This window comes from Trachypithecus francoisi, unplaced genomic scaffold (assembly GCF_009764315.1).
Source record: "Trachypithecus francoisi isolate TF-2019V2 unplaced genomic scaffold, Tfra_2.0 Lachesis_group13, whole genome shotgun sequence".
Classification (NCBI taxonomy): Eukaryota; Metazoa; Chordata; class Mammalia; order Primates; family Cercopithecidae; genus Trachypithecus; species Trachypithecus francoisi.
This window is the reverse complement of record NW_022681458.1, coordinates 68,831,154-68,847,937: the sequence shown is the minus strand read 5'-3', so window position 1 is coordinate 68,847,937 and position 16,784 is coordinate 68,831,154. Positions and strand designations below refer to the sequence as shown.

Below are 16,784 nucleotides of genomic sequence, written 5' to 3'. Positions count from 1 at the left end.
TATTTGTCCCTTGCACAGTGGCAGAGTGATCCCTGGGTAGCTGTATTTAAGAAAGGCAGGAAGACTCCTTCCAATCCATTGTCCTCGGGCATTATTTACTTGCTCAGTTTTTGTATTCAGTATACCCAGAAAGGAACATAGTATGTCCATGCACACTCTTACTGCCAAGGAATTAATTATTCCCCAGAGAAAAGTTTTGAGATGAGGTGGGAAATGCGAATGTTTTCATTTCAAGCGCTTGTTTTAAATGTTAAGAGTATAATTAGTGTCTTCTAAAGAAACTAAATTTACTTTTTCTTCTAGAAGCAAGTTTTTTGCTCTTCACACAGACAAAAAGCCTCACTTTATTTCATTATTTCGTTGTAATGCCAAGTTTGGTTAAAAGGGCAATGAAAATTGTTTCCCGTTCGCACTGACTCAGGGTAGTTCTCAATTCTGAAGACAGAAAAGATCATCAAGCCACAATTGTTCAATCTTTAGTTTCTATCCCCAACAGATAATCGTTAAAGGTTAACTATATTATAGATGTCTTCATCAAGCGGCTGCGGCTTTTCTTCTACTTTGAAAACCACAAGTCTAATGTAAAACAAGTCGGCTTCCTGTGCTTTTTGGAAAGAAAGATCAGGATTTAACTCATTTTATTGCTTCAGATAATGGTGTGGTTCCCAGATAAGAGGTTACATCCGGGGCGGTGAATTGGATTATGAAGAGTGGAGTTCGTGCTGGATTCTATGAGTTTTTAAATCTTGTAAACCGCACGCAGCAATGAAAGTGCTAAATGCCATGGTGCGTGATCCGCGCCACCCTCGCACTGCTCTCCTTTACCCCCGAGACTCCACTTTTCCTCCGCCACCACGAGAATTCATGCAAATCAGCCAGAAAACCCCGGGGCAATACGAACCATTTTCGCGCCACTCGCTCAGGACCATGCAGCTGCATGAGGAGTGTGGTCTTTGTATCCCCTAAAGCGCCCCTTTCTCAAAGGGATTTTAGGAGTGGCCAAGGCTATCCCTTTAGGTCAGAATATATAGGGAGGTCGTGTTTTTTCCAGGGGACCACCTAGCCTTGCGCCGGGTCTGGCCGTTACCACAGCTTGCAGGACCTGTGTCCCAACGCGGGAAAGAGAGCCCGAGCCCCGCCCCTCCGGGCCCGGGGTCGGCGCGCCCCGCCTGCCGGCCGCGCTGCTGCTGCTCCTCCTGCTGTGGGACCGCTGACCGCGTTGCTGCTCCGCTCTCCCAGCTCCAAGCGCCGACCTGGGCACCCGCCACCAGCATGGACGCTCGCCGCGTGCCGGTGAGGGCTGGGCGGGCTAACCCGAGGGGCGGGCGCGGTGGGGGCTGGACGCAGGCGGGCGCGGGCCGACCCTCTCCAACTCCGCAGCCTAGCGCTGCCTTTCAACTGGTGGCCTGCCTAGGCGTTGCCCGCTTGGGCAAGCCCCTGATTTAGTGCACCTAGAATAACTGAGGGCCATGGGGACGTTCCTGCGCGGCGTGCGCATCCGAAGTGCGGGCGGCGTGGAGACTTGAGTCGTTTGCAGGACGGCTGGCAGCGCTGGAAAGCCCTAGGCACGTGCGCCCGCCAAAGGCCGGACACCGTCCGGGAGGGCTGGCCGGTCCCGATTGTGCCTGCCAGGCAGAGCCGGCCTGCCTGTCCCCTAGGAGTTTGTCCTGCGGCGGCCCATCCTTTTCCCGCACACAACTCGGAGCCAGTGCGTGGCTCGCCGCTTCTATACCCACGCTAAGTGGGTGGCCCTTGGGCGCGCACCCCTCCCGGGAAAAGCGTCCGTTTCTAACCGCTGAGGGCCAGTGTGTTGGATCGTTAAGGTCTTTCGAACCGGTCTCCTAGAACTTGGGTTGCGCACGCAGTGGGAAGTGACCGTAGTACCGGGCGATGGTTAAGTGCATTTAAAGGGCTTGGTGGGCCAAACCGTTCGCCGACCATTTGCTCGTTTCCCACTTCCTCCACCCCCACCCCCAACCCCCACCCCCAACCCCCCAGCCTTACTCTTAGCTGCAGGACGTTACTCTGAATGGAACGTTACTTTTTGCTCTAACGGAAGCCAGAACGTAGGGTCGGGCTCCTAGAGAGGGTAGAAGAGTGGGGGTTGGGTGAAACGGAAGACAATAACACGTTTAAAATAAGTATCAGGGGTTTGGGACCCACGCGGGGGAGGACAGGTTCGCGGGGGTGGGTGCGATGAGGCGTGGTTTCAGAGCTGAGTCGCCGCCCTGGTGGAGCTGGGCATTGGCTTTCTGGATGAAGAAAACCATGTGTAGTGTAGCTGGTCTTGGAACCTGACATGCTTGGGTTCAAATTTGAGCCGCCATGGAACTTCAGTAATCCATTTCGCCTTCCTGAGCCTCAGTTTCCTCATTGGCTAAGTGAAAATAACGATAGCACCTTTGTTGCAAAGAATTAAACCTGACCTGAAAGCGTACTTAACATAGTGCCTGGCACGGAAAACTACTATAAATGGTATTAGTTATTACTTACCTGCCAAAGAAGTTCATCTCCGTCTTGACTGTTTGCCTTGCTGCTTTTTTGTGGCTTTTCCTCCAAAGATACGTTTGCCTGGTAAATAACTCTTGGCTTGTGCTGACTTGTTAAAACTCATGTATTTCTCGGACAGCATGAATGCCGCCTTTGAGCTTTCTGGGGCCTCTGACTGCTTGCAGGTAGATTGATGAATAAAAGGTGGTAATTCCTGCAGTAATGCGAGGAGTACTGCTGTTAAGAAGATGGCAGACTTGGGTTCTCCTTCCTGCCCCTGTGATCTTGCAGTCTATTACACCTTCCTGGGGCCTTCAGTTTCCTCAACTGGAAAATGGGATCTGAGATCCCTTTCAGCTCCCAAGATTCATTTGTGTCCCAGGCTGGAGTGCAATGGCACAATCACGGCTCACTGCAGCCCACCGGCCTCAAGCAGTCTTCCCACCTCAGCCTCCCAAGTAACTGGGACTATATGTGCGCACCGCCACACCCGGCTGATTTTTGTATTTTTAGTAGAGACGGAGATTCACCATGTTCCCCAGGCTGGTCTCAAACTCGTGGGCTCAAGTGATCCTCCCACCTTGGCTTCCCAAAGCGCTGGGATTACAGGTGTGAGCCACCCTCCTACACACACACCTAACCTTTATATTTAGTAGCTCTACCTTTTACACATTGTCCTGCCTTGTTAAAAAGGCAAAAGACAAAAACTTCCTAAGATGATTGAACGGAGTTTACTTAGGGTTATAGCGATGTTGGGGGTGCCCTCATGTATTTTCAAGAGACTGAAATGCGTAATGTTAGGCAAAGAAGGAGGGCAACAGCATTCTGGTCACCTGACATCTTAGATCTTAGCATATTTCGTAGAATCTGAAGCAGAGCTTGCCCTTTCAAAGTTTTCAGTATAAGGAATCACTTCTGCTATTCCATGGCCCTATTTAAGAGAATAAAAATACAGGACCTAAAGCAACACTTAAGAAATCTCGTTAAATGTTAAGAAATGACAAACCGCTATCCTTTTTTTACACAAGATAGATGCCAATTGCATTTTCTGAGAGCAGTGCCAGGCTGTTCAGTATTTATGAATGAATGAAGCATTTCTATATAAGTAATTTGCACTTTATAAAAGGACTTTTAAAAACTTAAGTCTTGTATAGCAAAGGGACAGCAGAAAGAGCTGAATGACAGCCTCAAGTAATAGAGTGCTAAAATGGAATCAGGTATCCCACCTGCATTTGGAGTGCTGTTTGACCTTTAACTTGGCTCCTTGTACCATCTGTTGAAGGGTTTGATGTATTTGCTTTGTGAAGACTTGTGTGGAAATCAGGATAGCCCTCTTGATTGGAATGGGGCCTGCTTGGAAGCCTGCCATCTTGAAGTAGAGGTCCTGCCCAGTTTTTGTAGTTTGTGAAATTAGCATCACAGTACATAGCCCAAAGCTTACAAAAAATACCTCATTAGCTTGATTTTGGCTGAGGGAGAAAATCTTTCTGCCATTTTGTACTTTTGAAATTTCCTTTTAGAAGTACGGTTTAATTAAAAAAAAAAAAAAACAGGTTGGATTTTAGGAGTTTAGCATTAAAAACTCCTGTGGAGCCCAGTATAATGCTAAGAGCTAAAGATTAGGGGCTCATAAAGGTGGGTTGAGAGGTAGCTCTACAGATGTTTGAAAAAATTGATAAATGTCTTTATAATTTTCCTGCCAAGGGATCCCTTCTTAGAATTTGACCTGGTTTTGGCCAGGCGCGGTAGCTCACACTGGTAATCCCAGCACTTTGGGAGTCTGAGGCGGGCGGATCTCTAGGTCAGGAGATCGAGACCATCCTGGCTAACACGGTGAAACTCCGTTTCTACTAAAAATACAAAAAACAAAAAATTAGCTGGGCGTGGTGACGGACGCCTGTAGTCCCAGCTACTCGGAGGGCTGAGGCAGGGGAATGGCATGAATCCGGGAGGCGGAGCTTGCAGTGAGCCGAGATCGCGCCACTGCACCCCAGCCTGGGCAACAGAGCAAGCCTCTGTCTCAAAAAAAAAAAAAAAAAGAATTTGACCTGGTTTTAAAGATTTTTGGGTCCAGGTACAGTGGCTAATGCCTGTAATCCAAGCACTTTGGGAGGCTCAGATGAGAGGATCGCTTGAGCCCAGGACTTTGAGACCAACCTGGGCAACATAGCAAGACCCTATCTCTAAAAAAATAAAATAAATTATCTGGGCATGGTGGCACATGCCTGTAGTCCTGTCTACTCAGGAGGCTGAGACAGGAGGCTTGCTTGAGCTCAGGAGTTCCAGGTTGCAGTAAGCTATGATCTCACCACTGCGCTTTAGCCTGGACGACAGAGCGAGATCCTGCTTCTTACAAAAAGAAGACAGAAAAAGTTTTTTGTAGCAGTTGACAAACTTCCTTTTCTATGTAGGGTATGATAAATGGACATAACTACTCTGTGCTGTTTGAACCTACTAAACTAAAAAAATGATGTCTTTAGTTAAATAAAGTAAGCATCATGCTTAATAGGGGTGCTATTTCCATTTGCAGCAGAAAGATCTCAGAGTAAAGAAGAACTTAAAGAAATTCAGATATGTGAAGTTGATTTCCATGGAAACCTCGTCATCCTCTGATGACAGTTGTGACAGCTTTGCTTCTGATAATTTTGCAAACACGGTAAGTGCTGCCTGAGAATAAACAGAATTGAGTCTGCAGTGCTCAAAATGCCCCAGATGCTTTGTGCGTGATTAAAACTGCTTGCTTTTTGCCTACATTTCTATACAGCCGTTATGAAAATACAGTATGCACTATAATTTCATTTCACTTTTTGCTGTGGTTCTAGGTAGTAATTGTTGGAGGTAGATTAGCTACTTATTCTATCCTTTTGAAATGTCGCCTAACCTAACATGCATGATGATTTGCCATAACAACTCAGAAATCATTTGTAAACCTCTGAACCATTTTTCTTTGTAACAAAAGCTGTTCTCTTGTAGTGCACTTGTAAATGTGATTTGCTCTCTGCACGGTTTATGGAAAATTGGTTCTTGAAAAAGAAAAAAAAATGCACAACCACATTTATTTATTTATTTTACAGAAACCTAAATTCAGGTCAGATATCAGTGAAGAACTGGCAAATGTTTTTTATGAGGACTCTGATAATGAATCTTTCTGCGGCTTTTCAGAAAGTGAGGTGCAAGATGTATTAGACCATTGTGGATTTTTACAGAAACCAAGGCCAGATGTCACTAACGAACTGGCCAGTATTTTTCATGCCGACTCTGACGATGAATCATTTTGCGGTTTCTCAGAGAGTGAGATACAAGATGGAATGGTGAGTTTGAGAATTTCACCAGTTTCAAGAAGTAAGATATATTTAGAGGCATGACATATTTTTAAAAAATTTTTTCTTACGATTTTGATTTTAGTCATGCCAACAGACTTTGTTGACCTTTTTAAAATTTTGAGTATTTTCTTCGTGTCTTAGAGCAGTGTTTACTTACTAATGTAGTTGGACTTACAAATCATGAACATTTTGTAGGCTCTGAAAATTTGGAAATTGGTAAGATAAAATTGGCCAATCTCCAGATTTTCATTACCACAAAAATCCAGCCTAATCAGGAAGCACACTAGTCCTAAATATTATCTACATTTGCATTTAAGTTCAAGTGTCCAGCCTAGTGCCTGTCATAGAGCAGACCTTTGATAAATGTTGGTCTCATCATGGTAGATCTGTGGCTGCATCTTGAAAACCTGTGATAACTTATGTGCAGGAGCGCCATTGCAGATAATGACATTGAGGGCCCTTCCTGCTGCTACTTTTGCTCCTTGGTTGGCTTTTCCTATGCATGCTACCTTCCTTTGACTGCTGCTGCCACTGCTGTGCTGTGCCTTGGTCCCACTCTTTCTGAGCGTACTGTTTAATTCTGCACACATTCTCTCATTCCAAAGACTTTCTCGACAGAGGAAGCAGTGCATTCACTGATAATCAGGTGCATGCTCTTCAACTCACTGGTCTGACATGGATCCACTGCCTGAGGATCACGGTTTGAGTAGCATTGATACAAGTGGCAGTCCACCTGGCCAAGGAGTGTTTTGGTCCAAATCAGTGCTTACTGGAGTTTGTTGCAGAGGGGCCAGACTGCAGATCTGCATGTGACACAAACATTGTCAATAGCCTGAATAATTTCTGGGCAGTGTTTCAGTTCTTTGAAGATACTGTCATGATTAATAAAATGCCAATTCATTATAATTGGTAGGAACTCATGAAAGGTTTTTGTTGTTTTGTACTCTCTAAATCCGTGGACACTAAAAGTACAAAAAGCTGTTTGTGGGCATGTAAGACTTTTTTGAGACAGGGTCTTGCACTGTCAATCAGGTTGGAGTACGTGGTGCGATCACGGCTCACTGCAACCTCCACCTCCTGGGCTTAAGTGATTCTCCCTCCTCAGCCTACCCAGTAGCTGAGACTACAGGCATGTGCCACCCTGCCTGGGAACTTTTAAAAATTTTTTGTAGAGATGTGGGCTCACTTTGTTGCTCAGGCTGTTCTCGAACTCTTGGGCCCAAGCAATCCTCCCATCTTGGCCTACAAAAGTGCTGGGATTACAGCCATGAGCCACTTTATAAATATTTTAGTGTTAAAACTGGGTCTTTATAGGTGAAATTCAGGGACTTTATGGGTGATATTTTTTCTTCTCTCTTTTTTTTTTACCTGCAACCATTACCAAAGTCAATTTTGGAATACCTTTATGACCCCGAAAAATGACTCTGTACCCATTAACAGTCACTCCTTATTCTTTCCCAACACCCCCAGCTCCTGGCAACCATCAGTCTGCTTTCTGCTGTCATAGATTAGCCTGTTGTGGATATTTCATATAAATTGAATCATGATATGTGGTCTTTTGCGACTGGCTTCTTTCGCTTAGGAGAATGATTTCAAGGTTTATTTATGTTGTGGCATGTGTTAGTTCTTCATTTTATTGCAGAATATTCTGTTGTGTAAATCAACCACATTTGATTTACCCATTCATCAGTTGATGGATAAGTGGGTTGTTTGCACTTTTTTGGCTGTTATGATATGAATAATGCTACTGTGAACATTCGTGTACAAGTTTTTGTGTAGACGTATACTCTTAGGTATGTACACAGGAGTGGAATTGTGGTTCATGTAGTAACTGTTTAACCTTTTGAGAAATAGACAAAGAGGCTATACCAGTTTGTATGCCTACCAGCAGTGTGTGAGGGTTACGGTTTCTCCAAATTTTTGCTAGTAGTTTTTTTTTATTTTCCTTTTGCTTTTTTTTTTTTGAGACAGAGTCTCACTCTTGTCACCCAGGCTGGAGTACACTGGCACAATTTTGGCTCACCACAATCTCTGCCTCCTGGATTGAAGCGATTCTTGTGTCTCAGTCTCCGAGTAGCTGGGACTACAGGCACGTGCCACCACACCTGACTAATTTTTTATATTTTTAGTAGAGATGGGGTTTTGCCATCTTGGCCAGGCTGATCTCGAACTCTTGACCTCAGGTGATCTGCCCATCTGAGCCTCCCAAAGCGCTGGGATTACAGATGTGAGCCACCATACCCGGCCTTCTTTTGCTCTTTAGCTCTACTATGAAGTGGTTGGTGTCTCGTTATGTTTTGTGTGTGTGTGTGGGGGGGGGTTTGTTGTTTTGTTTTTGTTTTTGTTTTTTTTTGGAGACGGAGTCTTGCTCTGTAGCCCAGACTGGAGTGGAGTGGCATGATCTCAGCTCACTGCAACCTCCGCCTCCTGGGTTCAAACGATTCTCTTGCCTCAGCCTCCCAAGTAACTGGGATTACAGGCATGTGTCACTGTGCCTGGATAATTTTTGTATTTTTAGTAGAGATGGGATTTCACCATGTTGGCCAGGCTGGTGTCCAACTCCTGACGTCAGGTGATCTGCCTGCCCCGGCCTCCCAAAGAACTGGGATTACAGGCGTGAGCCACCACACCCGGCCTCTCATTGTGATTTTGATTTATATTACCCTATGGCTAATTTGGATAAATTTTTAATGACGAAAACCTATATTATTTTTGGAATCTGGAAATATTTTTATTTTGAGCTTCTAAAAGTAGATTAGAGAAGTACCTAGAGAAGTCAAATTTATAGACAGAAAATAGGATAATGGTTGCCAGGGGCGGAGGGAAAGAGGGAATGGGGAATTACTGTTTAATGGGTATGAGAGAGTTTCAATGTGCATGTATTTAATGCCATTGACCTGTGCACTTAGAAATGGTTAACATGATAAATCTTATGTATATTTTATTATATATTTTTGTAAAGTAGAGAATTGAGATGTGTTAATATAATTTAATATTGCCATCAACATTGAGGCCATATTTATAGGGGAACGAACACATTTTTTTCCCTTTTTTTTTTTCTCAAGACAGGGTCTGGCTCTGTCGTACAGTAGCACGAACACGGCTCACTGAGCCTCTGCCACCTGGGTTCAAGCCATTCTCCCACCTCAGCCTTCCAAGGAGCTGGGACCACAGGCGTGCGCCACCATGCCCAGCTAATTTTTGTATTTTTTTGGCAGAGACGGGGTTCACCATGTTGCCCAGGCTGGTCTCCAACTCCTGGGCTCAAGTGTTTCACCCGCCTTGGCCTCCCCAAGTGCTGGGATTACAGACGTGAGCCACTGCATCCAGCCAGGAGAACACATTTGTTCTTGTCAGAATTCTTTTAAAATACGTAAAGATCTGTTTTTAAAGAAATGAAAAGTAGGTGGTAGGAATTTTAACATTTAAAAAAAAGGCTCAGAACCACAGGCCTAGGGACTGTGAAAATAGCTTATAACAGTATGGTCCAGATAGGCTACATGGAATTAAACTGCACTCTGTTGATTGTTGTACTCTTTGTAGTTCCTGATTTTGCTACCCAGAGGTGTCAATGTTCAGTTAAAATTCATTTCATACAAGTGTCTCGTTCAGAAGGGACTTTGTAGTCATACTGATGAAGCTTGTCTGCTGATCAAGTCCTAATGACTCCATTGTTGTGATTAGAGGCTGCAGTCAGTTCGGGAAGGCTGTAGGACCCGCAGCCAGTGCAGGCACTCTGGACCTCTCAGGGTGGCAATGAAGTTTCCAGCGCGAAGTACTAGGGGAGCAACCAACAAAAAAGCAAAGTCCCCCCAGCCTTCAGAGAATTCTGTGACTGATTCCAACTCCGATTCGGAAGATGAAAGTGGCATGAATTTTTTGGAGAAAAGGGCTTTAAATATAAAGCAAAACAAAGCAATGGTAGGTATCTGACTTTGTGTTAGAATTAATTTTTCCTCTCTAAGCGACTCATTGCTTAAATCTTCCATCACACAAAAAAGTTATTTTTTTCTGTTACATGAATAAAAAGTTACTTTTGTTTACCTGTGAAGTCTTCAATGTGTGCCTCAAAATGTGTTTCCTTCCCTGAACTCCTTTTTTTTTTTAATCTGTTAAGGCCTGGTTAAGAGTATAGGGGAAATCAGAAACTTGGAATGTGTCAACTTACTTTCACATTTCAAACCAGGAGATGTACTTGAGTATTTTCAAGAAGTTAGTTGCTCATTTTCGGCAGTTATTCTAAGCCAATGATCTCAGTTTAATTTCCTCCCTTTTTAGCTTGCAAAACTCATGTCTGAATTAGAAAGCTTCCCTGGCTCGTTCCCTGGAAGACATCCCCTCCCAGGCTCCGACTCAGTAAGTACCAGTCCTTCTTTATATACAGTAGTGTTTTGGGCACACGTAAGGTAGATCTGTGTTGTATTTAAAAATCTAATTTCTTTATTTGTGTGGCCTTCTAGACAAACGAAGGGGAGCTAGAGGAAACCCCCTGACAGATCTCTGGATGATCCTCCTTGAATCCTGGGTAGCTTGGTCTCTCCTTGCTGTGCCTCTGTGGCACTGAACCCCTTTTGATTGGTTATTTCTTTTCTTCCCAACTAGACTAAGTCCATCACTACGTAATTAGTCAACTAGACTAATTACCTGCCCTCATGGGCAGGTAATGAACATCAAAAACTTTTTTCTCTTCTCCAGTGTGAGCACATTCCTCTTACATGGTAGATGTGCAATAGATGTTTTTAAAATTGGAGAATGAAAATAGAATAAGAAAATCACAATTTCTTATCAAGTCATAGCTTGGTATCATATACAATTGCTTTCTGAGGAATTAAGCTGGTACAACTCAGGGAGATTTGGTGTGTCTGCTGTGATAGAAAAGATTTTTTTTTCCTGCCTTCCCCTGAGGAAAGGAAAGATGGAAAGAGGGAAACCATACAGATATGCCTCTATTGTGCAATGTAGAAACTGAATGTGTTTCTACAGCATCAAGAGACATCAGAGAAAAAATTTTTTTTAGAACAGAAGATCATTTCTTACATCTTCATTAAGTAAAAGAATAAATAGCTCATCTCTCAAGTTGAAAGAAACTGGGCTTGGTATTACAAAAGCAAAATAAAGATAGCCATATAGATTTTAGGCTCATTTTGCCGTGCATTATGTAAATGACAAAGAAAATGAAAAAATAGAGCTCTCTTTACTTAAAACATCCTTAAGGAGAAGGTATGAATTCCCCAAAGTACTACTTCTCTTTATTATGGAATAAATGGATTCCCTTATGCGTGCTTTGTTTAGCAATCAAGGAGACCGCGAAGGCGTACGTTCCCGGGTGTTGCTTCCAGGAGAAACCCTGAACGGAGAGCTCGTCCTCTTACCAGGTCAAGGTCCCGGATCCTCGGGTCCCTTGACGCTCTTCCCATGGAGGAGGAGGAGGAAGAGGATAAGTACATGTTGGTGAGAAAGAGGAAGACCATGGACGGCTACATGAACGTGAGTTCTTGGCATTGGTACTTGCTCTTCTGATTCTCATCTTCCATAGGCCTGGCATTAGACACAGCGCAGGTACACACACATCCTCAACACCAGGCGATCCATAGTAAATGTTTTTCTCTAACCATTCACAATTGTAAACGTCACATAAGCTTACTTGGTAGTTTTATTAGCAGGTGAGAATTGGGTTTTCTTCATCTCTTCTTAATTGCAGGCATCGTTTCCAAAATGTCCAGTTATGGCTACGGTAAGCATATGGCCGGTTTTTCTACCATAAGCTCTAGGAGAGATTTCCAGGTTGAAGTTTGTGAGAAGAAATTACAAGTCAAGTATCTGAGATTCAGAGCTGGGGAAAGCCAGTTTTGAATCTGTTTCATATTTGCATCTCTAGTTTTCAGTTTTGAATCTCTTTCAATCAGTTTTTCAGTTTTTAAGCTCTGTGTTTTGTATTCCTTGTAATGCAGGAAGATGACCTGCCCAGAAGTCGTCGCTCCAGATCATCCATGACCCTTCCGCATATAATTCGCCCAGTGGAAGAAATTACAGAGGAAGAGTTGGAGAACATCTGCAGCAACTCTCGAGAGAAGATATATAACCGTTCACTGGTGAGAGCTTCTCAGTTACACCTGAGAATGTAAACATCTGTGAGAGGAAGAGAGCTTCTGTCCCTAAGTGTTGCCCAGGGTCTAAAGGGCTTAGCATGTGAAATGTGTGCCTATATGTTTTTTTCACATAAGGAAGGAAAAGTTTTAAGTATCCCTGGGATTTAGCCCTCTTTCACAGTAGAATTATCTGCTTAGTAAGTCTGTAGTGTGGTAAATCTTTTCTCCTAATTTAGAAATCAATTCATTCAACATATATTTATTGCATATCTATTATGTGTGTATACATAGCTAGGTGCTGGGGTGTGGTGGTGCACCGAAGATAAAAATGGATTTGGGTAGGTTATTTTTTAATAAGACCTTTTCTTAAAGGAAAGTGGTTTTACCACACCAGGCCAAGTCTTATATTTTTAGTGGAGATGGGGGTTTGCCATGTTGCCCAGGCTGGTCTCGAACTCCTTGGCTCAAGCGATCCACTCTCCTCAGCCTCCCAGAATGCTGGGATTACAGGTGTGAGCCACTGCACCTGGTTGAGTTATTTTTCATACCCGGCATGTACATGTGTATACAGAGATTCACAGACAAAATAAAATGTAAGACTATACTACGAACAGGGACATTCTGTAAATATGCCATTTTCTCTGTTAAAAAGCAGTGGCTTTTTGTTTTTTGCTTTTTCTTACTTGCTTATTTGTAGGGCTCTACTTGTCATCAATGCCGTCAGAAGACTATTGATACCAAAACAAACTGCAGAAACCCAGACTGCTGGGGCGTTCGAGGCCAGTTCTGCGGCCCCTGCCTTCGAAACCGTTATGGTGAAGAGGTCAGGGATGCTCTGCTGGATCCGGTAGGTGCCTGCCAGGGGTTGGTCCTGTGGGCTTGAAGGTTAGTCGCAAACTGTGATGAGGCCAGAAAAAGGCATTGGTGAAGGGGTGGAGCCCTTTCTGTTACGGGGTGCTCTTTTTTTTTTTTTTTTTTAAGATGGAGTCGCATTCTGTTGCCAGGCTGGAGTGCAGTGTCATGATCTCAGCTCACTGCAACCTCTGCCTCCTGGGTTCAAGCGATTATCCTGCCTCAACCTCCCAAGTAGCTGGGACTATAGGTGCACGCCACCACACCCAGCTAATTTTTGTATTTTTAGTAGAGAGGAGGTTTCACCACGTTGGCCAGGATGGTCTTGATGTCTTGACCTCGTGATCCACCCGCCTCAGCCTCCTAAAGTGCCGGGAGTACAGGTTTGAGCCACCACACCCATCCCAGGGTGCTCTTAATTCAGAACACAAATGAATTCAGAGTGATGGTGCTGCATAGGTGTGAGCCGCTTCCACCATACTCTGGTCTGAACTGTCCCTGGGAAGTTGCTGCTCCATTTATTCCTGGTAGCTGCTTGTAACTTCCACTCCTGGAAGGAAGCATCAGGCATGACTAATGCGTATTAATCATACAAATTTTTAATCGTGAAGAAGGGGTTAAATGTAATGTAGATAAGTTGGTGGGGAGGTAAGGTTTAACTTAATTGTGCTGTTTGACAATCCTCCTTCAGAACTGGCGTTGCCCGCCTTGTCGAGGAATCTGCAACTGCAGTTTCTGCCGGCAGCGAGATGGACGGTGTGCGACTGGGGTCCTTGTGTATTTAGCCAAATATCATGGCTTTGGGAATGTGCATGCCTACTTGAAAAGGTAGTGGGTGTTTTTTTTCTCTTCCACATCTGAATCTTATATTCATTTATGTCTTAATGAAAAGATGACAGATGTCAGAAGAGTGTTTATGTCTGGCAGGGTGGAGACTGACTGGAAAGGGGCACACAGGAACGGATGAGAACATTTTCTGTCTTCACTTAGGTGGTGGTAACCTGGGTGGGTGGGTGTGTATGAAAAAGTCAGATTATATACTTGAAGATGCATACACTTGACCATAGTGATGTTATAACACAATAAAAATGTTTTTAAAAATGAATTAGGCTTTCAAAAGAGAATTCTTTGGTTGAAAACTATGTCCTGACAAGTTTCCTTTTGTCTTTCACAGCCTGAAACAGGAATTTGAAATGCAAGCATAATATCTGGAAAATTTGCTGCCTGCCTTCTACTTCTCAAATCTTTCTTATAAAAGTTTCCAATTTTTTCACTGAAACCTGAGTTAAGAATCTTGATGATCAGCCCGTTTCATAAGAAACTCCAGTCAAGTTAATCTTAGTAGACATGTGTTTCTGGAGCATCACGGAAGGTATACTGCTAGTTACACTTTGCCCTCCTGCAGTTTCTTCTCTGCTCCCAACCCCCATCTCATAGCATCCCCCTCTATTTCCAATGCCCCTCTCCAACTGCTTAGTTTTTGAATTTCTTTTACATTACAGTTTTATGAAAGCATATTTTATTTACTTGGAGTTGAAATAGCCTTCATAAAACCTAAGCACTTGGAAACACAATAAAAGTACTAACTAACTAGATCTATTGAATTTCAGAGAAGAACCTTCTAACTTGTTTACACAAAAACAAGTATGATTTAGCATTCATACTAGTTGAAATTTTTAATATAATCAAGGCACAAAAGTCTTACAACCATGTGGAAAAATTAGGTAATTATTGCAGATTGATGCCTCTCAATCCCATGTATTGCGCTTATGTTACAAGTTGTTGTCACAGTTGAGACTTAATTTCTCCTAATTTCTTCTGCCTGAAGGGTAAGTGGTGCGTCCAGCTGACACAATCATGATTCAAAGGTTGGTGGGCAATGTAATACATTAAAAGTATGATGGAAGGGCTATCTGGAAATTAAGAGTAGGCTGAATTTTTGGTATAAAACTTGAGTGTAATTGTAGTTTGCAAAGTTTATTTCAGTTCACATGTAAGGTATTGCAAATAAATTCTTGGACAATTTTGCATGGAAACTTGATATTAAAAACTAGTCAGTGGTTCTTTGCAGTTTCTTGAAAATTTATAAACCAGGCACAAGGTTCAATTTAGATTTTAAGCACTTTTATAACAATGAGAAGTGCCTTTTTGGAGATGTACCTTTCCGCAGTTTGTTAACCTGACATCTCTGCCAGTCGAGTTTCTGGGCAGATTTCCTGTGTCAGTGTTCCCACTCCTCGTTGCATTAATCAAGTTACTTGGTAAAGGCGGAATCTAAGTGTTTGTATGTCCCAGTTTACTTGCATGTGTAAACCATTGCTGTGCCATTCAATGTTTGATGTATAATTGGACCTTGAATCGATAAGTGTACATACAGCTTTTGATTTGTAATGCTTTTATACAAAAGTTTATTTTAATAATAAAATGTTTGTTCTAACTTGTCTGCTTTTTTAAAAATAATCTTACTGTACTTCTAATTTTTTTTCATATTTAAATAAAAGGCCATTTCCACCTTTTCTAAAAAAGTCTGCCTTTTGACTGAAGTTTCTGAAGTTCTAAGGTCAGGTCATTTGGAAGGACCTCACTAGGTGACAGGACTGATACCTATGATCAGAAAATGGGCTGAGATCACCACAGTGCCTGATAGAAAACAATACGTGCCCATAAAGTTTTATAGTGTTTTCCTTTGTGTTGTGCTTTGCAATAAATACCTGGCTTACTTTTATCAACCATTCAAACATACATTAAATGCATGCTGTACGTTGAGGCTTGTTCCAGGACTGTGAGAATCAGAACAAAAAAGGCATGGTCTAAAAGCTCTCACAGCCCAGTGCTTTTTTCATTATTTTTTGTAGAGACAGGTCTTGCTGTGTTGCTCAGGCTGGTTTCAAACTCCTGGACTCAAGTGATCCTGCTGTCTCGGCCTCCCAAAGTGCCAAGATTACAGGCAAGAGCCACCACCACACTGGCTGTCCAATTCTTTAGACCAGGGGTTGGCAAACTACAGCCTGTGGGCTACATGCTGCTGCAGCCTTTATTCATATGGCATATGAACTAAGTATTTTTTTTTTTTTCATTTGTAAAGGGTTGTTAAATAAGCAGAGAGAGTATGGTTCACAAAACCTAAGATATTTACAACCTGGCACTTTACAGAAAAAGTTTACTGTGTCTGCTCTGGAGTTATCTGAGAAGCCATGTTTACCTCATACTCATCTGGGGAGAAGAGCAAGCTAAATGAAGTTGTACAACTGGTGTTCTATGTAGATCTAAAAGAAATCAGTAACTTTGTTTTTGTAAACTTTTTGGGTCTTAACCCAAATTATAATCCAACCTTATTGGATATGTAATTGGGAAGCTTAAATGTTTTGAGTTTATGTAAATTGACGCTTATTTGGAAAAGTTTAGGTGTTTAATAGAAAGTAGAGCTAATGTGGTTTTCATTAAAAATTAACTGTAACAGTTGATTTGGATGCCTTATCCTTAAAGGATTTACAATCTAATGGAACTAAGACGAAAACCCAAAAATAATGTTCTCAGCAGGAATGAAGGGAAAATAACTAATTGGCATTTTCCCATCACCAGACATTTTAAAACATGGGTGAGCTCCTGGGTTTTGTGATGATCCCATTTTATAATAAGGAGCCTTAGGTCAGTTGCCCAGCCTCAGCCTTGACTGTGGGAGCCCATGGGGCCCACACTGCAGAGCTCCACAGGCCATCCTGAGTGGAGAGAACTCCAGTGTTCACAGCTAGCTGGGAAAAGTGGTGTTAGGGTGGCTGTGCTGCAGGAACTGCTTTCATACTTGTTTCTTCAACCTGAGGTAGAGTTTTCTGAGGTAGAGATGGTATCTACATTTTGATTCTTACTTAAGAGTGAAGAAATGAGATACGAACTAAAAAGGCTTTCACAATGAAGGGCAAAGGCGGCAGTTAGAGAGTTCTGCTGGAGGCTTTTGTTTTTGTTTTGTTTTGCTTTTAGAAGAAAGTGAGAGGGGACTTCCTATTGCCCCAGCAAGGAAATGGGGTCACTG

At 42.9% G+C, this 16,784-nt stretch overlaps 1 protein-coding gene across 2 annotated transcripts; it reads left to right on the top strand.

Annotated features, from left to right (window-relative positions):
- Positions 1-1,133: 1,133 nt before the first annotated feature.
- On the top strand, positions 1,134-15,195 carry CDCA7 (cell division cycle associated 7). Of its 2 annotated transcripts, XM_033231098.1 has the most exons (10): positions 1,140-1,293; positions 5,021-5,146; positions 5,565-5,801; positions 9,498-9,734; positions 10,092-10,169; positions 11,106-11,300; positions 11,765-11,905; positions 12,600-12,749; positions 13,446-13,582; positions 13,929-15,195. In XM_033231098.1, exons 1-10 carry the CDS (start codon positions 1,273-1,275, stop codon positions 13,957-13,959), a joined length of 1,353 nt encoding a protein of 450 aa, XP_033086989.1. In that variant the 5' UTR covers positions 1,140-1,272; the 3' UTR covers positions 13,960-15,195. The 2 variants fall into 2 exon arrangements, with proteins under 2 accessions (XP_033086990.1, XP_033086989.1); XM_033231099.1 differs by lacking the exon at positions 5,565-5,801 and having other exon boundaries at positions 1,134-1,293; positions 13,929-15,191.
- Positions 15,196-16,784: the final 1,589 nt, after the last annotated feature.